Source organism: Rhinolophus sinicus, linkage group LG11 (assembly GCF_036562045.2).
Source record: "Rhinolophus sinicus isolate RSC01 linkage group LG11, ASM3656204v1, whole genome shotgun sequence".
In the NCBI taxonomy this organism is placed as follows: domain Eukaryota; kingdom Metazoa; phylum Chordata; class Mammalia; order Chiroptera; family Rhinolophidae; genus Rhinolophus; species Rhinolophus sinicus.
In genome coordinates this window covers 75,970,915-75,991,172 of record NC_133760.1, presented here as the reverse complement: position 1 = coordinate 75,991,172, position 20,258 = coordinate 75,970,915, and the positions used below count along the sequence as shown (strand labels likewise).

The window sequence follows — 20,258 nt, the reverse complement described above, 5'->3', positions numbered from 1 at the left end:
CCTAGCAAGTGAAATGATTTATGGACAGAAACAGACTTAAGTTTTTACCTGGTAAAGGCAACATTTTCTTCACTACAGGAGAAACGTGTCTGATTTACTTCTTGTTTAAAGTAGCCAGTTCAGGATAAACCAAAACTATCCCATAGAATTTTTTATATTAAAAACAGAGAGTTGTGTGAATGATGATTACCAAAAAAATTGGAGGATAAACATTCTTCTTGTCAAGACACTTCTTTGGAAAACCCCGTGTTGCTTCCAGGAAGATGAAACAAAGAGGAAAATAGCGCGTGAAACCCAAATCTTGCTTAAGAGTGATTTCTCTTCAGGCCTACTCACCGTTGACAGGGGCACATCCATGCTTTTCTAGTGGCCCCCGGGCCTGAATTGTGAGAGAAAGCAGAGCGCGGGGTTAAGGCCCTGGGCCCTCGCAGCCATCACACCGCAACTGAATTCTGGCTCGAGTTTAAGGAAAACTACTCAGTCGCTTTGTGCTTGTTTCCCTATCTATATGGTGGGGACGGTTGAAAGAACTGAATGAGATTATACAGACCTTGGGGCGGTGCCTAGCATATAGGAAGTCCTCAACATTTGTGGGTTATTATGTCGAGTTTTCCCCCGTGCCCCCGAGGCCAGTCTTTCTCCGTGACCATAATAAATATGAATGGCATCAGACCCCGCGGGGCAGGGGCCACGTGATCCCTCCGCGAAAGCACTTGTTGGGGCCTTCGGAGAACTAATTAGCAATAAGACTGGAAAGGGCCAGGCCAGCACGCCGCGGCCACCCGCGATTTCCCGCCGCGCCCGCGTCCCGGCGGCGGGCGGGCTCCGGAGGTGCTGGGGCCGCGGCGGCGGCGGCGGCGGCGGCGGCGGCGGCGCGAGCTGCGCCTCGGGGCCGGTGAATCATCCCGACACACACGGAGAGCCGCGGCAGCACAGAGCAGCGCCGAAAGATGGCTGAAGCGGGCACGGGCTTTCTGGAGCAGCTCAAGTCCTGCATAGTTTGGTCCTGGACTTATCTCTGGACCGTGTGGTTCTTCATCGTGCTCTTCCTGGTCTACATCCTGCGGGTGCCCTTGAAAATCAACGACAACTTGAGCACAGGTAAGGCCGGGGCGGCCGGGCCGCGGCGCCCACCCCTCCCCCCGCTAGGAAAGTTAGTGCAACTCGCGCGGGGCCGCGGGGCGGGGGCGCGCTCGGGGCCGCGCTACGGGCGCCGCGGCCGCTCGCGGACGACGCGGGGCTTCGGGCGGCCCCGCTGGTCCGCGGGTCCCGGGCGGCCTTGCCGGTCCCGCGGCACCGCCGCCCCGCGGAGGAGGTGCCCGCACACGACTCGGGGCGGGCCCGGCTGGTGGAGACGGCGCCTCGTCCTGAATCGGCCGCCTTCCCGGTGCTCGTCGGCGGGCGACGGGGGTTCCCGCGGACGCCCCCGCGGAGTTTGCGCATGAACTGCGGGGCCCCGCTGCACCGTGTCCTCCTCACACCCTCTCGGCCGTGGGTGCTGCGCGTCCGAGGAGTAGCCGGCGCGGCGCTCTCCCCACGCCGGGCGCGGGCGCCCCCTGGGGTGCCGCCGTGCTGCGGCCGCGAAGCCCCAAAGAGGGCCGTACCCGACCCAGGGCCCGGATGGCCCGGGACTCCCCCCACCCGCCCAGATCGACGCTCCCCGGGATGTGGGTTGTGGGGGGACGTTGCTCCCATGTAGACGTAGAGAGGGATACCCGAAGGCACCACTAGGAGTATGGGTGACGTGTCAGGTTACCAAAGGGAATGTCGGAGGGACGAACGGAGAGACGGGAGGTCGGGGACTCTGCACGGTTGTCGGGGATCCCTTGCCCTCCTCTTTCCCCGCTGCCCGCCCGCTCAGGCTCTGGAAACTGGTGAGGTCCAGGCCTAGGTGAAGCGCCAGCTAGAAGGGGGCCCCGGCATGGCTCATAGCCACAGTCTCAAGTGCAGAAAATAATTAGAGTAGTCTCTTAATAGACGTGCAGCCAGCCAACCGAATCATTAAAAAACAACCACAAAGAAAACACACCGACAGTAACGCTCCAGAGACAGTTCAGAAACAAAAAGTATATTTTGCAGGAAAACTTACATGCCATCTTTCTTGAAGTCTGGAAGTACTTGTGGGACTAGTTAGATTTTGTGTTTTAATGTCACAGTACTTTGGGAAATCCTTACAGTCCGGAATATATGTATGTAATATCTATGCATATATCTTTGTAAATGTATATTTTCTACTTAGTGGTGTGATTTACATACTCTGGGAGTCCAGGTCTGGAAATGCATCTTTCTGTGTGTTGTGAACTGCACTAACAATTTTAGAACACTTGAGATAATGTACTCATTGTGTTAGGTACTTGTGCTTTTAAATATAAACCTCTGACATCTTGATTAACTTGAACTCAAGTTCATATTTACATTGGCTTCATAGTATCCCTCGGGCTGGCACCGCTTCCAGGCAGATAGGATTCTGCACTGTAATTCACCTTCCCATTTTAATAGGCGCTGCTCAGCCCTTGGATTCAGTCATCCCACAGACCATGGCTTTCTGGCTTTTCTTCTTTTAGTGTGGCTGCTTGTCACGATATTGTCTTCCTTGCTTTAGCCAAATACATCTCTAAGATACCTTCTAGACCCAAAATCCTATAATTTTAAGAGGTTGTTTGAATATATGTAGTAAGGGAATCTTATATTTATTGGTGAGTTTGATTTTTCTCCCCAAAATTGTTGTATTTTAAAAATGTGACTGTTTCTCATTTAATACACATTTAAAATTTTTATTTCAGAGTACACGTTTGTATACTACATTTTCCTAAAGTAGGCTAAGTAATCATCCGTGTGTGTATGTGTGCATGTGCCGTTAAGTACTACATCCCATTGCTCTATGCAGAACAGGCTAGAAGCGAAATGCCTGTTGCGAATGTGTGTAGTTTTAAGGAAGATATTGGTAGGTTTTCTCCCAGGAGCTTTAAATCTAGCCTTTCTCACAAATGCCTTTGTTAATTTGTATAGAGCCATTTCTCATTTGGGCTTATAAGAGAGAGAGAAAGTAGGAGGGTGAACAGGCCATCTGGGCTGAAGCTCATCAGACACATGACAGACAGAGGGAACCTGAGACTATTTTCCCCAGTGATGCTGGACTTCTGTTTTCAGTGTGGTTTTATGCACATTTTAGTCATAAAGGGAGGGAAAAGGAGAAGCACACTGAGAGCAACTACCTCTCTGCTATTTCTGATATTGGACCCTCCCATGGCGGAACTTGTCCTTACAGGGACATCTAGATAGGTTCTAATGGGACTCATTTTGCTGTTCCTAAGCCCTGTGCTGCTTGCTCTTCCTGTGAGGTGAAGGCAAGTGTCTCTGCAGAGCCCGCTGTGTCTAGAGCTGCTTTTAGAGAGCTGTGGGTGGCTCAGGCCTTCTTCCTCAGGAAAGCTGAGGACACCATTGAGGGAGGCAGATCCGTAAGGCCACCAGGAGCCAGAGCTTCCATGACCCAGGCCCAGCTCTGCTCTTGTAAGGTTGAGGAAACTGGTAAAAATGTTCCAGAGTTGTTCTGGGTATCTGCTTGGCTTGCTGTTCTCAATATCTTGGTCACTTATGGCATCTTTAGTATTCCTAACCTTATTTGATCATATTTTGTTGCAAATGTGCTAACCCCATTAAAAAAGAAAGTTCTTGAATCCCTCCAATACATAGCGCATTGTGACAGGTGCTAGGATGGGAAGGCTGTACACGTTTGTAATTACAACTGAGGCTAAATAAGGAGTTTACAACATGGGTACAACTTCCTATAATGCGAAGTGGAGCAGGGCAAGGAGAAGGGAGCTTCTTTTTTGCAGTTCTCATATCATGTTTAGTTTTCCAAGTAAAAGTACCGTCAAGGTTCTTTTCACAGTGTGTGTTAGTTTCATTTTTCTCTTTCCCTACTCTCACAACTGGGTTTGCTTGACCTTCATTGCACGGAGTCTGTGCCATTTAGGACAGGGATAAAGTTCAAAAATTCCACAGTATTCTGTTAGACCATACAGAGAAAACTTCACACAGGCAACGAAATCTTACAATGAAAAATGAATTAAGAAAGAAAGTGGAGAATAAAAACATTAAGAATAGTACACACTGGTTAGCTTTGATAACTGATTATTTTGATGATCTGCCCTTGAGTTGGATAGGAGAGTGTTAAAATAGTTTTTATGATTTACTGAAAATACAATGAACTTTTAACAAGGTTAAGAAAAAACACCCTCCAGATTATATCATTACTTACCAGTTTTCAAAAAAGTTAGTATCCTGAAACAATGCTTTTCCAGATGGCAGAAAATTAATTGCTAGTAGTAGTCATTCAGGGTATTATTCAAGAAAAACAATAGGATAGATTAATTTTTAAAAAAGAATACCATAACTTACTTTATACTGTGGTGTTGATAGCACTTTCTCATCTACTCTATGTTCTGAGATTTATAGATGCTGAATTTAAAACAGTTTGCATGATAACATCTTTTCTTAAAAAGTGTACCTTTGCCATTTTTGTACCATGCAATTTAAGTGATTTTCCAGTTCTCTTTCTGTTTCTTGAAAAACAAGTTTTCAAAGATCTTTGAAATCCTATTTCATTTCTTTTGGAAAACAAATGTAATAGTCTGACCTAGGCTTAAGGTTGTTTATATTATAAAACATATTTTTATGTTAGTGAAGATGATAACCTTCAACTTAAGGTGAAGCAAAATTCTCACATTACTGAACTGAAATGATATATAACTTCAGGTGCAACTGAGTTTTGAGTATTTTCATATTGGAAATAGTTGCTCTAAGTTTAATTAACATTGTGGATTACTCATCTGGAGGTCCTGATTGCAGGTTACATAAATCTTTCTCCCCTGTTGTGCCTGTTGTCTGAAATGTTTTCCCCATCTGTAAATCCCAACCATCCTTCAAGGGCTAGCTTGAATGCTGCCTTCTGATTTTTTCAATTGAAGGAAATATTTCCTCCAACTTTCACAATGCAGTATCTGAGAGGCATATTGGCAGTTTTTATCATGCATGAATTATAGTTGTGTGTGCATATATAACAATGTGTTTCAGTGTTTGTGTGTAGTTGTCTCTCTTTCTGTATGCATATTTTATAGCTCCTAATAAACTAGTTCTTTGTTTTCCAGTATAATTATTTACACATAGTAGGTCTCTTCTATTCACCAGATGAATGAATCTCCAAGTTATTGTGTACACATGAGTTAGGATTGGAACAATGGAATTGGTCAAACACAGTAACGTTGGTATGTGCCTCATCTAAGTTTTCAGTTTTAGATCGATGTCAAAAGCTGTTACAAAAACTTAAAAAATTCTCTGATGGGTCATAGGCATCTAATTTGTGGTGGTCCATTTTATGAACATATGAAAGGAAAGTTATCTGATTAACATCAGCTTTGAGTTTAGGATATATCCCAGATATCTTAGTTGCGCTTACGTATTTTTGGAGCTGCTTTTCTTATCCATTAACGAAGCAATCTGAATGATGCTCTTTTCCTCAGGTCCTCAGTTTCCGTACATGTATATTGCTAGCTTTATATTCCTTAAGGTTCTTTCTAGCTCTAGGGTTCTGTTTCAGTGTCTTGGCATAAATTTCATTGAGTGAAGAGTGTAGAATGAAGCAAATATATGGACTTAATATGTTTTTTCAAATTTGGACTCTAATTCTTAGTGAATACAACTCCAGATTTTATGTGGCTTTCTTCAGTGGCATTCCATCTTACTGAAAATTAAATCCAGATATATTACTCTGGAATTTCTGGTCAAGATGATCATGTTGGTAAACACATTGCTCTCTTCCTCCCATGACCACATCAATATTACAACTAAACTACAGAACAACCATCATTGAAAATCACCTGAAGTCTAGCTGAACAGTTCTGTAAGTAAGGATATACAGAAGAAGCTACTTGAGATGGGTGGGGGTGGGGGCGGAGATGATGAATTGGCTGGTCCCACACTCATGTGAAGCAGTTAAAAATTGGGAGGGATATCTTGGCTGCAGAGATGTTCCTTGAGGAACGAGGGGTCCCAGCCCCACACTAGGCTCCCCAGCCTAGGGTTCCAGTGCTAGGAAAAGAGGTCCCCATAACTTCTGGTTGTCAAAACCAGTGGAAACTGTGGCTGAGTGAGACAGAGGGTGACTGGAATCACAGGTGTTCCTCTTAAAAGGCCTGCACATGGACTCACTTGTTGAGGGACACTCACTCTGAACTCCAGTGCTGGGGCAGCAGCTTGAAAGGTGTCAGGGACATAAAAGGAGGAACTGAGTTGTCTGGCTGCAGGTCAAGGGCTGGAGGGGCAGCTTTCTCCCAGACAGAAGGGCTGGCAGAAGCCATTGTTCCTTTGTTGAGCCTTCATCTCACCTACTCTGCACGCACAGGCGGGTGCCATATCTGAGTCTGCATCAACCTAGCTAATACCACTCACCCAGCTGTGGTGATTCCCTGAGACCTCCTCCCACCCAGCTTGTGAGCCTACCCAAGATGCTTCCAGTGGCTTTTCCATACAAACGGCCTGTCTTGGCTTATGCTGCAGACTTTCCTAAAATCTCTCAAAGGTTCACAAATCCCAAACAAGCAGCAGAAGACCTTGGTGTGTCCCATACCTCTTGCTAAGCAGCCACAAGCCACATACTCGCTCCAGCCAGCGTCGGTTCATAGTGTAGCTTCTCCTAGGCATCTCCATGCTCAGCCCAAATGATAACCATTTGAAGATCACTTTGTAGCTCATACCAGGTGGCCCTAGGCAGGACACATGCATTGGCAGACCTTGGCCTGCACCAGAGCCCCTTCCAAAAGGCCCAGAAACAACACACCTGGTGGCCAGCTTCATACCATGCCAGAGCACCACCCAACTACCTCCACAAACAACACACCCAAAGGGCAGAGTGGGCAGGCACCAGAGCCCTACTAAATGAATCCTTCTCTGGAGATTCAGCCCCTATACAATAGCTCCTCCACTGTATTAATGGCCAGTCCTCACAACCAATCAGCCTGAGGGGCAGTCCCTCCCATTGATGTGCCAAGAGCAATCAAAGCTCAACCAGAACAGAAGGGCGCACACAACCCATGCAAGGGATACACCTGGAGCATCTAGTTCAGGTGACCAGGGAGACTATACCACTGGGCCCCACACGACATCTACTACATAATGTCACTCTACCAAAACTGGGACACAGCAGCTCTACCTAATGCATAGAAACAAACACAGGGAAACAGTCAATGTGAGGAGACAAATAAGTCCCAAATGAAAGTCAGAACAAAGCTTCAGAAAAAGAATGAAACAAAATGGTGACAAGCAATCTACCAGATGCAGAGTCCAAAACACTGGTTATAAGGATGCTCATTGATCTCAGTGAGAACTTCACAAAGAGTTAGGAAACATAAAAATGGAAATAGGAAACAGAAAAGAACCAGGCAGAAGTGAAGAATACAATAACTGAGATGAAGAATACATTAGAGGGAATCAACAATAGACTAGGTGAAACAGAGGATTGAATCTGTGTTTTGGAACATAAGGTAGCAGAAAACACCCAATCAGAACAGCAAAAAGAAAAAAGAATCCAAGAAAATGAGGATAGTTTCAGGGGCTTCTGGGACAACATGAAACATAACAACATTTACATCATAGGGGATTTCAGAAGGAGAAGAGAAAGAGCAAGGAATTGAAAACCTATTTGAAGAAATAATGATGGAAAACTTCCCCAACCTGGTGAAAGAAATAGACATACAAGCCCGGGAAGCATAGAGAATCCCAAACAAGATGAACCCAAGGAGGCCCACACCAAGACACATCATAATTAGAATGGCAAAAGTTAAAGACAAAGAGAGAATCTTAAAAGCAGCAAGAGAAAGGCAGTTACCTAAAAGGGAGCTTCCATAAGACGGTCAGCTGATTTCGCAACAGAAATTTTGCAGGCCAGAAGGGATGGCATGAAATATGCACAATGAGAAAAAGCAATGACCTACAACCAAGATTACCTAGCAAAGCTGTCATTTAGAATTGAAAGACAGATAAAGAGCTCCCAAACATGAAAAAGGAGTTAATTACCACCAAACCAGTATTATAAGAAGCGTTAAAGGGACTTCTTTAAGAAGAAGAAAAAAAAGATAACAAATATGAATAATAAAATGGCACTCTCAAAAATTACTTTAAATGTAAGCGGATTAAATGCTCCAATCAAAAGACATGGGGTGGCTGAATGGATAAGAAAACAAGACCCTTACATACGCTGCCTACAAGAGACTCATTTCACATCAAAAGGCACACACAGACTGAAAGAAAAGGGATGAAAAAAGATATTTCATAAAAATGGAAACAGAAAAAATAAGCTGGTGTAGCAATACTTATACCAGACAAAATAGACTTTAAAACAAAGGCAAAGACTTTAAAACAAGAGACAGAGAGGGACCCAGTAATCCACTTCTGGGTATTTGAGGAAACCCAAAAACTCTAATTGCGTCTATTTGTTTATAGTGGCATTATTTATAATAGCCAAGATATGGAAACCACCTAAGTGTCCATCAATAGATGAATGGATAAAGAAGAAGTGGTATGTGTATACAATTGACTATTACTAAGCCATGAAAAAAATGAAATCTTGCCATCTACATACACCAACATGGATGGACCTGCAGGGTATTATGCCAAGTGAAATGTCAGAGAAAGATAAATACCATATGATTTCCCTTGTATGTGGATTTTAAAAACAACAACAAAAATAAACAAAACAGAAACAAATTTGTAGGTACAAAGAACGTTTTGATGGTTGCCAGATGGGAGAGGGGTTGTGGGCATGAGTGCAATAGAGGAAAGGATTAAGAAGTACAAATTGGTAGTTACAAAATAGACATGGGGATGTAAAGTATAGCATAGGAAATGTCAGCTATATTGTAATAACTATTTATGGTGTCATATGGTTACTATATTTATTGTTGTGATCACTTCATAGGTTATATAAATGTCTAATCATTGTTTTGTACCCCTAAAACTAATACAATATTGTATGTCAATTGTAATTGAAAAATTTAAAAATATTTAAAAAATATTCTGACTTATAAAGTCTGATGATCTGACCCCTTCTCAGCCCGTTTCTCTGAATTTCTACCACTCTTCTTCGAGGTCACTACCCTCCAGGCTTGTTGTGATTCTGTCTTATTCTGAAATGTGTTGCTTGTTCCTCCTGCCTTATGACTTTTGCACCAGCTATTCCCTCCACCAGGGATTTTTGCATGATAGTCTTCTTAGTATTCACATCTCTGCTTAAATTTACTTCATTCGAGGGGTTTTTCCCTCATGACTCAATTTAAAATGACCATCCAGTCATTTTAGTATCACCACATTTGAATTCTCTGCACAGCACTTCATGTAGTTTAATGTAATTCTTGTTTACTTATTTATTGCATTCTCAAAGTTGTCCCCCATGTGACTGTAAACTCCATGAGAGTAGGTGCGTCATTTGTCTTATTTTTTCTGCCTTATTGTGTATCCCCAGAATCTCTTCATTCCCAGGATGAAGTATTTGGGCCTAACATGTTCTCAGTTTGTATTTGTTGAATGAATGAAAAACTATGTCAGTTGGTTGTAGTAGTGACTCAGCAGTAACACGTTCTTTAGGAAATGCTTTTGGAATCTATCATGTACTCGTAGTCATTTCTTATGAGATTGAGAACTGTCTTTACTGACTGTAAATTATAAAGATTACCCTGGAATGTTTTACTGATGTGCCAAAATATTAATATGTTTTGATCCATTTTTTAAGGGTAGAATTTAAGGAAGCCTTATCCTTCTGGTACATATTGTGAAGTAAATTCAATATAAAGAATGTTGAGTCAAAAATTGATTGAGGGCCAGCCCGGTGGCTCAGGGGGTTGGAGCTCCGTGCTCCTAACTCCGAAGGCTGCTGGTTCGATTCCCATATGGGCCAGTGGGCTCTCAACCACAAGGTTGCCGAGTCCCGCAAGGGATGGTGGGCTGCGCCCCCTACAACTAAGATTGAACACGGCACCTTGAGCTGAGCTGCCTCCCTGATGGCTGAGTTGGTTGGAGTGCGTCCTCTCAACTTCAAGGTTGCTTGTTCAACTCCTGCAAGGGATGGTGGGCTGCGCCCCCTGCAACCAGCGATGGCAACTGGACCGGGAGCTGAGCTGCGCACAACTAAGACTGAAAGGACAACAACTTGACTTGGAAAAAATGCCTGGAAGTACACACTGTTCCCCAATAAAGTCCTGTTCCCCTTCCCCAATAAAATCTTAAAAAAAAAAAAAAATAGATTGAATTGGGAGACAATTTGTGTAACATCACCTGTGACTTCAAACAGGGATTTGCAGAGTTAATGATCTCATATTATCTGTAATGATGGAGCTTGGGGTTCTACCAAAGTGAAGAAGGTGTTGTCTGTGGGGAATGATGGATAATAGAAGAAAAATTTGGCTGGGAAATTTTTCAGAACAATATTGTCAGGAATTATGAAACTCATCACACAGAAACATAATTTGAAGTGATTAGAAATACTTAAGCACAATTTTAAGTTCACACATTTGCATATTTTCCTCTCTAACGATAAAAACCATTTTCTAGGTTTATATGAGAAGCTAGAGTGAAAGTAATTTTAGAATTATGGAAATTTGGTTTATTGCCAATTTTACTGAAATATTTCTTCCTCTATAAAGTACTGCATATTTATCAAAAGAAAGAAATACCAGCTGTGATGAGACATAAAGGAACATTGGATTTAGAATATATGAGCTCAAATCCTAGTTTGTGATCTGTTGAGTAACTTTAGACAAATTACTTTGTGAGACTCTTTCCTCATTTATATGATGAGGACAAAAATTTCCATTTTAGTTTTATTTTGAACTCTAAATGAGGTAAACTTTATGATTGAATCCTGAACATAGCACATAAATAATATTAGCAACCATATATTGTATGTATGCCTGGCTGTCTTAGTCCATTTCACCAACTCTGAAGTGTGTTCATTCATTGGTTAATTCATTCATCCACTGGTTTGTTTATTCATTCATTTCGGGAGGCAGGTACCTGTAAAAGTTAAGTTACGTTATTCCTGTCAATTATGATTGGAACTTACAATCTCATGTCAGTTATGCTTCTCCCAGTTTCTGTACTTGTTTTTTGTGCTGATCAGTAACATCCCCTAATGTACTGCCAAGTTCATTAATGCTTCCAAGTACATTTTTCTCCCTATGATCAAATTACATCTTAAAAATAAGATCGAGTGTAAATCTGTTGAATGGACAAGGAATTAACATTTCACAGAGTTCTTACATGAGCCCGGCGCTGTGCTGCCTGCTTTACCACTGGTTGGCCGCCTCCCTGGGCTTGTTCACAAGTCTGTTTATATCCCATGTAAACAACTACATAGCTGATACTCCACGTGTAGAATGAAAATTATTAAAGGAAACGATACAAGTGAACACATTAAACATGTATTTTGATGGGAAAGCAGCTTCATTTATGAACGAGAATGAAAACGAGAATGTAGCGGAGATGTTTGTGTGGACTCTTTCCTTTGTGTACCCGGAAGAGCTTGAGAGCAGGGGCATGACTGCTTTGTCTTTGTCCTTCCACCATGATCCATGCAGAGGTGACTGCTGTGGGTGTTTTCAAGGCTTCCCAAGGTTGACAGCACTGGTGGTCCTGTTCTCATTTTCTTCACCACCTCAGGTTTTCCTTTCTCTTGGTTCTGATGGCTATTGCTAGTACTCAGTTCTTGCGGCTGGGCTTAGTATTTGGCTCACAATAAGAGGAAACTTAGAGAGATAGAAGGATCCTTCTGAGGTAACTGGGGCAAGGGTTTGAAGACAAGGGAGAAGAAGAGCATTTCTGTGTGTGAGGAGGTGGTTGCCTGCGGTGGAACCAATGGAGAAATTCAGAGCAGGAAAACAGTAAAGGGAAGAAGTGATAGTGGTACCGTGTTCCCGCCAAAATGAGACCTAGCCGGACCATCAGCTCTAATGCATCTTTTGGAGCAAAAATTAATGTAAGACCCACTCTTATGTTTATTATATTATATTATATTATATTATATTATATTATATTATATTATATTATATTATATTATATTATATTATATTATATTATATTATATTATGTTATATTATATTATGTTATATTATATTATGTAAGACCTGGTCTTATATAAGGCCCAGTCTTATGTAAGACCCAGTATTCTATATTATATTATATTGTATTATATTATGTTATATTATATTATACCCAGTCTTATATTAGAGTAAAATAAGACTGGGTCTTATATTAATTTTTGCTCCAAAAGATGCTTTAGAGCTGATGGTCCGGCTAGGTCTTATGTTCGGGGAAACAGGGTATAAGCGTGACCAGTCATGTGGGTCAGGACACCTTAGTGATTGTCTAGACCGGGGGCTGGAAAGGGATGATAGAATGTGTGCACCTGGACAGATTCCACTTAAGGAGTGTTTAGACTCCTTAAATTAACCGTGTCGGGCACAGTCCTGGGCGTCCTGTGCATAGTTATGTGGTTGAGGTCGTTGCCTTTGGCTTTCCAGCTTGCTGAGGAATGGCTCCCTTGACTGGAATGCACCTTCATCGGAGCTGGTGAAATGAAGGAGACAGTGCTTTTTGTAGGCTGTAAACTACTGTTGCAATCCAAGGCATTCTCATAGCTTGTTTCTGTAGAGGTTTGTATTCTAAGGGCTTTGTCTCTCACTGTGAGATGACAGGTTAAAATACAGAGGGTACCAAAAAAATGTATATACATTTTAAGAAAGGAAAAAAACTGTATTAAAATTGTAATGCTCAATATATTATGGATAACAAAAGATGACTGAATACAAGTCGTGTGTACATTTTTTGGGCACCCCTGGTATATAATGGCATCTCATTTATCCTGGATGTTCTTTCTAAAGAACATCCAAAAATTGCACTGACCAAGATAATGAGTTAATTGGATTGCTTGCAACCACTCCTGCAGGTCTGTTTGTTGTAAACATGAAATAATATCTCCCAACATCCTTATTGTATTTGAGATGTCATCGTACAGATGTCTTGAGTTTCCGGGAACAGAGACTATTTAATGAAATTCATTTTAGATGTCCCAGTAGGGCAGGACAGCTGCCTATGTGTTACTTTACCAATCGTTCAGATATAGCAGACATTTCTGCTGTGCTAAAATAAGAAACTGACAGGCCCAGTTTCTCTAGCAATATTTCACATTAGCGGTGGCTGTGGTCAGAGGAGTAACTGTTTAATTGCAGTTACTAAGTCTCTCCGCAAAATAAGGCAACACTTACCTGAGAGAGCCTTTTTACCCTCTGAATTTGAAGAAACTGAAGGAATACTATTTACAAGCATCCTCTGTGGAGAACTCTAACTTTGTTTTCTTAAATTGACCTCTAAATCTAATGAAAGATCTTGGTTAAGTGTCAGTCTTTCTGAAATTTTGAGCAAGTCTGTAGAGGACTTTAAAGGAATCTTTCAGGTTAGTGAGCAAGGACTATTATTTTTAAATAAAAAGACTTAACAATTTGGAATAGCACAAACCGTTCAAACACTCTAAGGCATAAAATAGTCTTTAGAAAAGAAGTAGCTTTTAAAAATAAGCAGTTTGGATTTATGTATGATCTAGAGTTAGAAAGCTGTTTTATGGTTTTATTTTGCTTTAAAGTCAGTTATCCCATTCTAAAGTATTACTTGATTAGCAAAAGGAATAGTGGAATGCTACAGTTCCTCCCTCCATTAAGCTTTTCCAGTTTCTAGTCTCCTTCCCCTGGGAATGAGAGAATGAAATTTACTTCTTTACCAAATTGAACTTTTTGATTTATTTGATACCGTGTTTCCCGGAAAATAAGACCTACCCTGACAGTTGGCTCTAATGCATCTTTTGGAGCAAACATTAATATTAGACCTGGTCTTATTTTACTATAATATAATACCAGGTATAATATAATATAATGTAATGTAATATAATATAATAATATAATATAATATAATATAATATAATATAATATAAATAATATAATATAATACCGGGTCTTATATTAATTTTTGCTCCAAAAGACGCATTAGAGCTGATTGTCCGGCTAGGTCTTATTTTCGGGGAAACATGGTAGGTACTTGTTATTGAGCATTATTAATAGAACTAGTAAAGTAATGCTGTTTGGGTGTTTCACAATTTTTACATCCACTTGACTCAATTGGTTTCCTTTTTGTGACATACATTTAGGTTCCTATAGTGACACATAGTAACAAATGGTATGATGTGGTTTGTACCTTTTTCTTGGGCTCTTCTGGAGGGGAAGGGGAATTCCTCGCCTCTATCACTGATATCTTTTATTTAATATAAACCAAAACAAATCATACTTTTCTCAGTTTAGCCTCAGAATACTTGACATTATGGGTTAGAGAGAAAATTTTTCTAAGCATATTTGACTCTAATTTTAGCAAAGAGAGTGTTTTAAATTGCACGTTTACATTTGAGAGATGAAGGGTGAGAGGCTAAATTATAATTTTTAAATATTAGGAACTTGCTTCTCAATTGTTTTTTCTCTAATCTGGAAGTTGTAGATGCATTATCATTCAGTAAAAGCCTGAAATTGTAATATAAAAAATCTAATAGCAAATCTAATCAGTTGGAGAAAGTCATTCTAAGAACAATTTTTTCATTGTTTTACACTATTTGAACAATCAAATTCTTGGAGGGAAAGTACAGAAGCGATGACAACATAATATCAATTAAGTTTGAGCAAAGATGCAGAAATTATTGTTTGGGCTCTAAAAGTATTCCTAAAACATTTTCTTTTGCACTAATAGTTATTTTTTATTGCTTGCCTACAGAAAATAATGTAACAACATCTGGTAGGTTTTAAAAATGAACTATAATTCTTAAAAATGAGCATTTTTAGTTTTCACTATGAGTAGAGGAGAAGAGTAGTAATAAGATTCTTTAAAAAGGTAAGACATGTTCTTGTTCAGGCTGGAAAAGATCTAAATTCAAAGCTTGCTTGAGAGTCTAGCTTCTAAGAGAAAACAAAGGTTTATTATTACTCCATCCAAAGGAAAAACTTAAATGGTATTGGTCAGTAGTGACCAGCAGGCTGCCACTGGCCAGGGAGCCAGAACGGTGCCCCGTGACCACAGGCAAGCACTTTGCCGTTGTGCCATCCATGGTTCCAGGTGTAGCTTACTTTCTACGAATAAACATGATTTAGCGTAAAATGTAAAGTCCTTTTCAATGTATATCCTTCTGTTTGTAACACCTTTAAAAACAAAAGAAGGTATAAAAATGTTTAGACACTGCGATAGAATCTTATTAATGGTTATACTCTTGTTGCAATCATTTATTATTTCAATAAGATGTTACATTTCATTAAACATTTGTTATTGATATGTGAATGCTATTGATATTTAGCTTTATTGAAATCTCTTTTTAGCTCTGGCTAGCAACCAGAAAATGGAAAAGTGGCAGCTAGATGGTGTCAATCGTTCCAAATAAATAGATTTATTTGCTACAGATTTTACATATTTAGGCAAAGTTCACATAGCCTCCGAGGGCGAGCCGGCTGTGTTTGTGAAACATAGTTTCTCGTCATCTTGCATTTCAATGGGAATTTCTCTGGCCTCATCCCGGCACACCGCTTTCGCCCCAGGTTCCATCCAACAAGCAGCCATTGCTTCTTGCAGCCAATGTCGTATGTCCGCAATCCCCTGTCTAATTTTCTTACTGCAGGATGTGGCAAATTATCCAAAATGAATGGTAAAATTCTGAAGTCAGTAAACATTAATGTATTGTGTGTTACTTTTTAGAAATAAGATAGCTGTTAGTAAATCACAGTGTTGCAAAATATCAAGGGATTCACTTTGCTATTGGTGAGTTTCTTTCATGGCTGCTTCCTTTTTTGCATCTTCTTCTCTCACTGGTTCCCATTGGTTTGCACTGATCACAAGGTAACTCAAATAAAACAGGGTTTCTCAGGCTGTGCTCCCCTGGAGGTGTGAGAGTAAGCATTGCCGGGGTGGGTGAGTAGTAACAGTTCTGAGCCAGAGCTGTCTGGCCAGGCTCGGACCCTAGTGACAGCTTCATTTCCTCTGTTGCCCGTGACTGCGCCAGCTGCACTATTGTCACTTCTGGCTCCTGGGGCTCAGCATCACTGCCCCATCTTCTTCTCTCACTAGTTCCCATTGTTGGGGACATTAGTGTGGCTTTGCTCAGGCAGCCTGTGTAAGTCATCGTCCAGGGTGCAGGTCTGTAGGTCCAGCTGGTCCAGTCAGTGTGCTGGGAGGCCCCTGAGCCTCTCTGTTCACTGTATATTCAGCCTCACCACTCCTGGATCACTGACTAATGAAACCACATGTTAGTTCAAGGTCAATGTGGGTGGCTTCAAGCCATTTACCAGTTCTGTGATCCTAACACTAAGCTTAACCTCATCTGTAACTGAGGATCATAGGATTGTTAGGAGAGTCAATGAGATGAGTAAACGTAGCACAGTGCTTGGCACAGTATAAGTGCTGAATACATTTCAGACATTTAGTTGTAGCTACTGTTGCTACTGCTGCTGTAATATTGACCTTATTCTATAATTCTCAGTGCCTGCCTCAATCAAGCTTTTCCTCTTGAGTCAGCCTCCCTCCTTACACCTACGTATTTTCTTTCTTTGTCTCTCTCTCTTCTTTCTCTGTTCTTTGTCCTCCGTATGTTTTTTGTTTCTCTTCAATTTTGAGGCAACATTTATGACAGCAACAGGAGCTCCATTGTTGGTCAAAATGAACAAGCTTTTTCTCTTCTATGTCTCACCTTTACTCCTTAACTCGCTGTATACCACTATCCTTTGTCACGATTTCCCTGCAGCTGCTTACACGTGGGCAGTTTCAAAGCCAGATTCACTAATCTGTTCCCAGATCTCGTTCTTACTGATTTGTTGCACTGCAGAAAAGGACATTTTATGTGGAATCTCTAGCCTTTTACCCTCAAACATACATTTACTGAGTCCTGTTGGCAAGTTACAGAACATGATGTGGGTGGAGAGGAAGAGATGGGTGGCCAGGAGGGGTCCTGCCCTCAAGTCCGTAGCAGCGCAGAGAGGGAAGGAGGAGCATAGCCAACCGAAATCCCAATGAAATGTGCAAACAGGCACCCAACAGGGGAGGAGCGAACACTTTACATTCATGTGGCGACTGTGTTGGACTGGCTGTCAGAGCCCCCAGGCCAGTGGAACCGTATCCGCAAGAGTGTCACACCACTTGGTGGCTGAAGGGAAGGTGAAACGGGGAGAAAAGACAGAATCTGTTGGGGTAAATTGGTGTTCATTCTAAAGGATTGAAAAAATTGTAATTATATTTTACCCATATTGAAAAAGACAGGAATATAATGGGATGATCCATCGCTTATATTTAAACATTATTTATGTTGACATTTTTTTGTAAGTATAACGCTTTTCCTTTCTTTTCACTATAAGCTGTAAAATATATTTCATGGAATACTTTTAGATTTACAGAAAAATTGCTGATAGTATGGAGAATTCCTGTATACCTCACACCCAGTTTACCCTATTATTACTATCTTACATTTGTATGATTTATTTGTTGTAATTAATGAACCAGTATCGATACATTGTTATTAACTGAAGTCCATACTTTATTCAGATTTCCTTAGTTTTCGCCAAATGTCCTTTTACGATCCAGGATTCCATCTAGGACGCCACGTTACATTTAGAGTCTGACGTTAAACGGTTTTGAGGCGTACTGGTTAGGTCTTTTGCACACTGTCCCTCAGTTGAGATTTGTCTGTTTTTTTTCCTCATGTTTTTTCTAAGATTATAGATTTAGGGGAGGAAGACCACAGAGATAAAATGCGATTTCAAGGGTACAAACCATCAACCGAACTTACCACTGTTGACCTTGACCTTGCTTACCTGGCTGAAGTAGTGTTTGTCAAGTTCTACACTGTAAAGTTGCTCCCCTCCACACTTCAAATACTGTCTTAGAATGGAATTCACTTTGCACAGCCCACACTTGATGAGTGAAGAGTTTTGTTCCCCCAATAGAAATAACCGACAGCCACCCAGATGAAAATAAGTACAGGCTAGTTATTCAGAGCTTGTCTAACAAGAGAGTCAGCCACCGTCACTTGTTTTTGGCAGAGACGCAAAGGCAGGCAGAGCAGGAGGAAAGCTTGACAGTAGCAAAAAGGCAAGGCTTCAGGTGTGCTCCGATTGGAGGCTGTTGCCAGGGGGCGCTGGAGGCGGCTACCTGGGAGCAGGACATTGTGTCATTGGTTAGGGGAGCGTATTTGGCTTGGTTGGGTCTGTCCTAAATTAGAAGTAGGGATGAAAATTAGGGAAACTGTCAGTTATTGATCAAGTCATGACTGTTTGGGCCGATTATTATCAAAGTTGTGGTTTGGCTTTCAGGACTGGTGTTGCAGGCTGTGGCTCAGAGTTTTATTTTTATATATGGTCTGGTCATTGCCTGTTTGTATGGTCAATCTCTTACCCACCTTCAGGGTGGAGTATCTACTGCAGTTATTTGGAATTCTTCTGCATAGAAGATTTGTCTCTTATCTATCTATCTATCTATCTATCTATCTATCTATCTATCTATCTATCTATCTACCTCAATATGAATTTGTGATATTTATTTTATAGTTTGGCTTATAACCCAATACTGCATTATTTGTTTTGTTGCTTATGTTATTCCAGTTTTAACCATTGGGAGCTCTTTCTGTTGGCTCCTAGGTCCCTTTGACTTATCCTCATCGTGATGTGGGGTGTTTTTTGTTTTTTTGAGAATACTTCTTTACTTTGTAGCCGTACAGGGTGCTCCAGGCTCATCTTGTATATTTCCTACCGCATCTCCCTCTTTTGAAAATAATAAACTCTTACCTGTATAGGTAAAGCTGCACCACATTCGCCCCTTCCCTCTTTATTGATAACTATTTTCTGAAGTCAGTATTGCTTCCTTGTATTTAATGTGTTCACGAACAGTATGCAGTAATTTTTGTGAGTTTAAAACATGTACACGAATGAACTACTGCACATATCTTTCTGCAGTTTGTTTCTGTTGTGGAGCATTATGTTCATGCGCTCTTTCTCCGTGTTGTAGATCTACTTCCATCATGTTATTTGTATAGTATTCCACTGTGTGAGTGGACCGTGGCGTATCCGTTCCACAGCAGTCAGACAGTGAAGCTGCAAGCACCTCCTTGTACTCTGCCCTGTTTTTCCAGGGAAGGGATTATCAATGGTGACAGGATGAATTAGGGAAAGTTTGGAAATGTGTGGGGCATGGTTTTGTTATCACATGACTGGGGAAAATTGTGGAGGGGCATTTTTAGTTATCACAGTGATTGGCAGTGAGAGGGTGAGGACGAGATGCTGGTTGCCCTGCAATATGTGTGTCTTCCTGTGTGCCACATACTTTTTAAATTTCCTTTTTAGGTGCTCATAGGTAAAAATTCAGCATATACTGATCTGACTTTAGAACCTTCATTCTGCATATAAGCCTAACATATTTTTGTCATAGTTTTAGCAGATGCTATTGTTTTAAAGAATTCAAACTGTGTAAACTGACTGAAGACTTTACTTCAGAACTGTACCAAGCATTGTTCACTGCTTTAGAAACTTACAACTTCAGTAGTAATGCCATTTGTGGTATCTGAGTCGCGAACACAACATACTGTGTCAGCCTGCATTTGTAGGTTTTGCATTTATGCTGATGCTGTGTGAGAGCGAATGACTGTTTACTTCATTAAGTCTTCTAGCAAAGTCATGAATACATTTCTTTCTGAATCCAAATGTGTGCTTTGAACACGGCCAGGGCTAATGAGGCCAGTGAGAGGTACCCAGGGGCACAGCTGAAGGCAGTTCTCGCTGTCGGAGCACTGCCGCATCAGAATCTCCCAGTTTCCTCCTTGACCTTTGCAGCCTGGGCGCATGGGAAAAGACAGGAGCAAAAAGAAAGCAAGTGGAAGTACATAAAACTTCATGTGCATCATATCTAGAACTGGCTCACTGTCACTTCTGCTCACTTTCTCTTGGCCAGAGCAAGTCACATGGCTGAGCCCAACATCTGTGGGGGGTAGGGAAATCTACTCTGTTCATTCTAGGGGTGGTGCTGCAAAGTTATTGGACAAGTATGTGGATCCTAATTCTAATACAGGGAGGGTGTGAAGAATCAGAATGAGAATTCAGTTTGCTGCAATGGTTGTACGGTTATATACTCGTCCTCCAATATATGCAAGC

General features: G+C 41.3%; 1 protein-coding gene across 4 annotated transcripts in view; it reads left to right on the top strand.

Moving 5' to 3' along the window:
- Positions 1-490: 490 nt before the first annotated feature.
- ST7 (suppression of tumorigenicity 7) overlaps positions 491-20,258 on the top strand; it is a 257,050-nt gene continuing 237,282 nt past the window's right edge. Inside the window, exon 1 of one of the 4 annotated variants that reach the window (XM_074315679.1) lies at positions 491-1,101. In XM_074315679.1, the coding sequence (XP_074171780.1) occupies positions 951-1,101 (151 nt within the window). In that variant the 5' untranslated portion in view covers positions 491-950. The remainder of the gene's footprint in view (positions 1,102-20,258) is intronic. The other 3 variants (XM_074315681.1, XM_074315680.1, XM_074315683.1) reach the window with 3 other exon arrangements.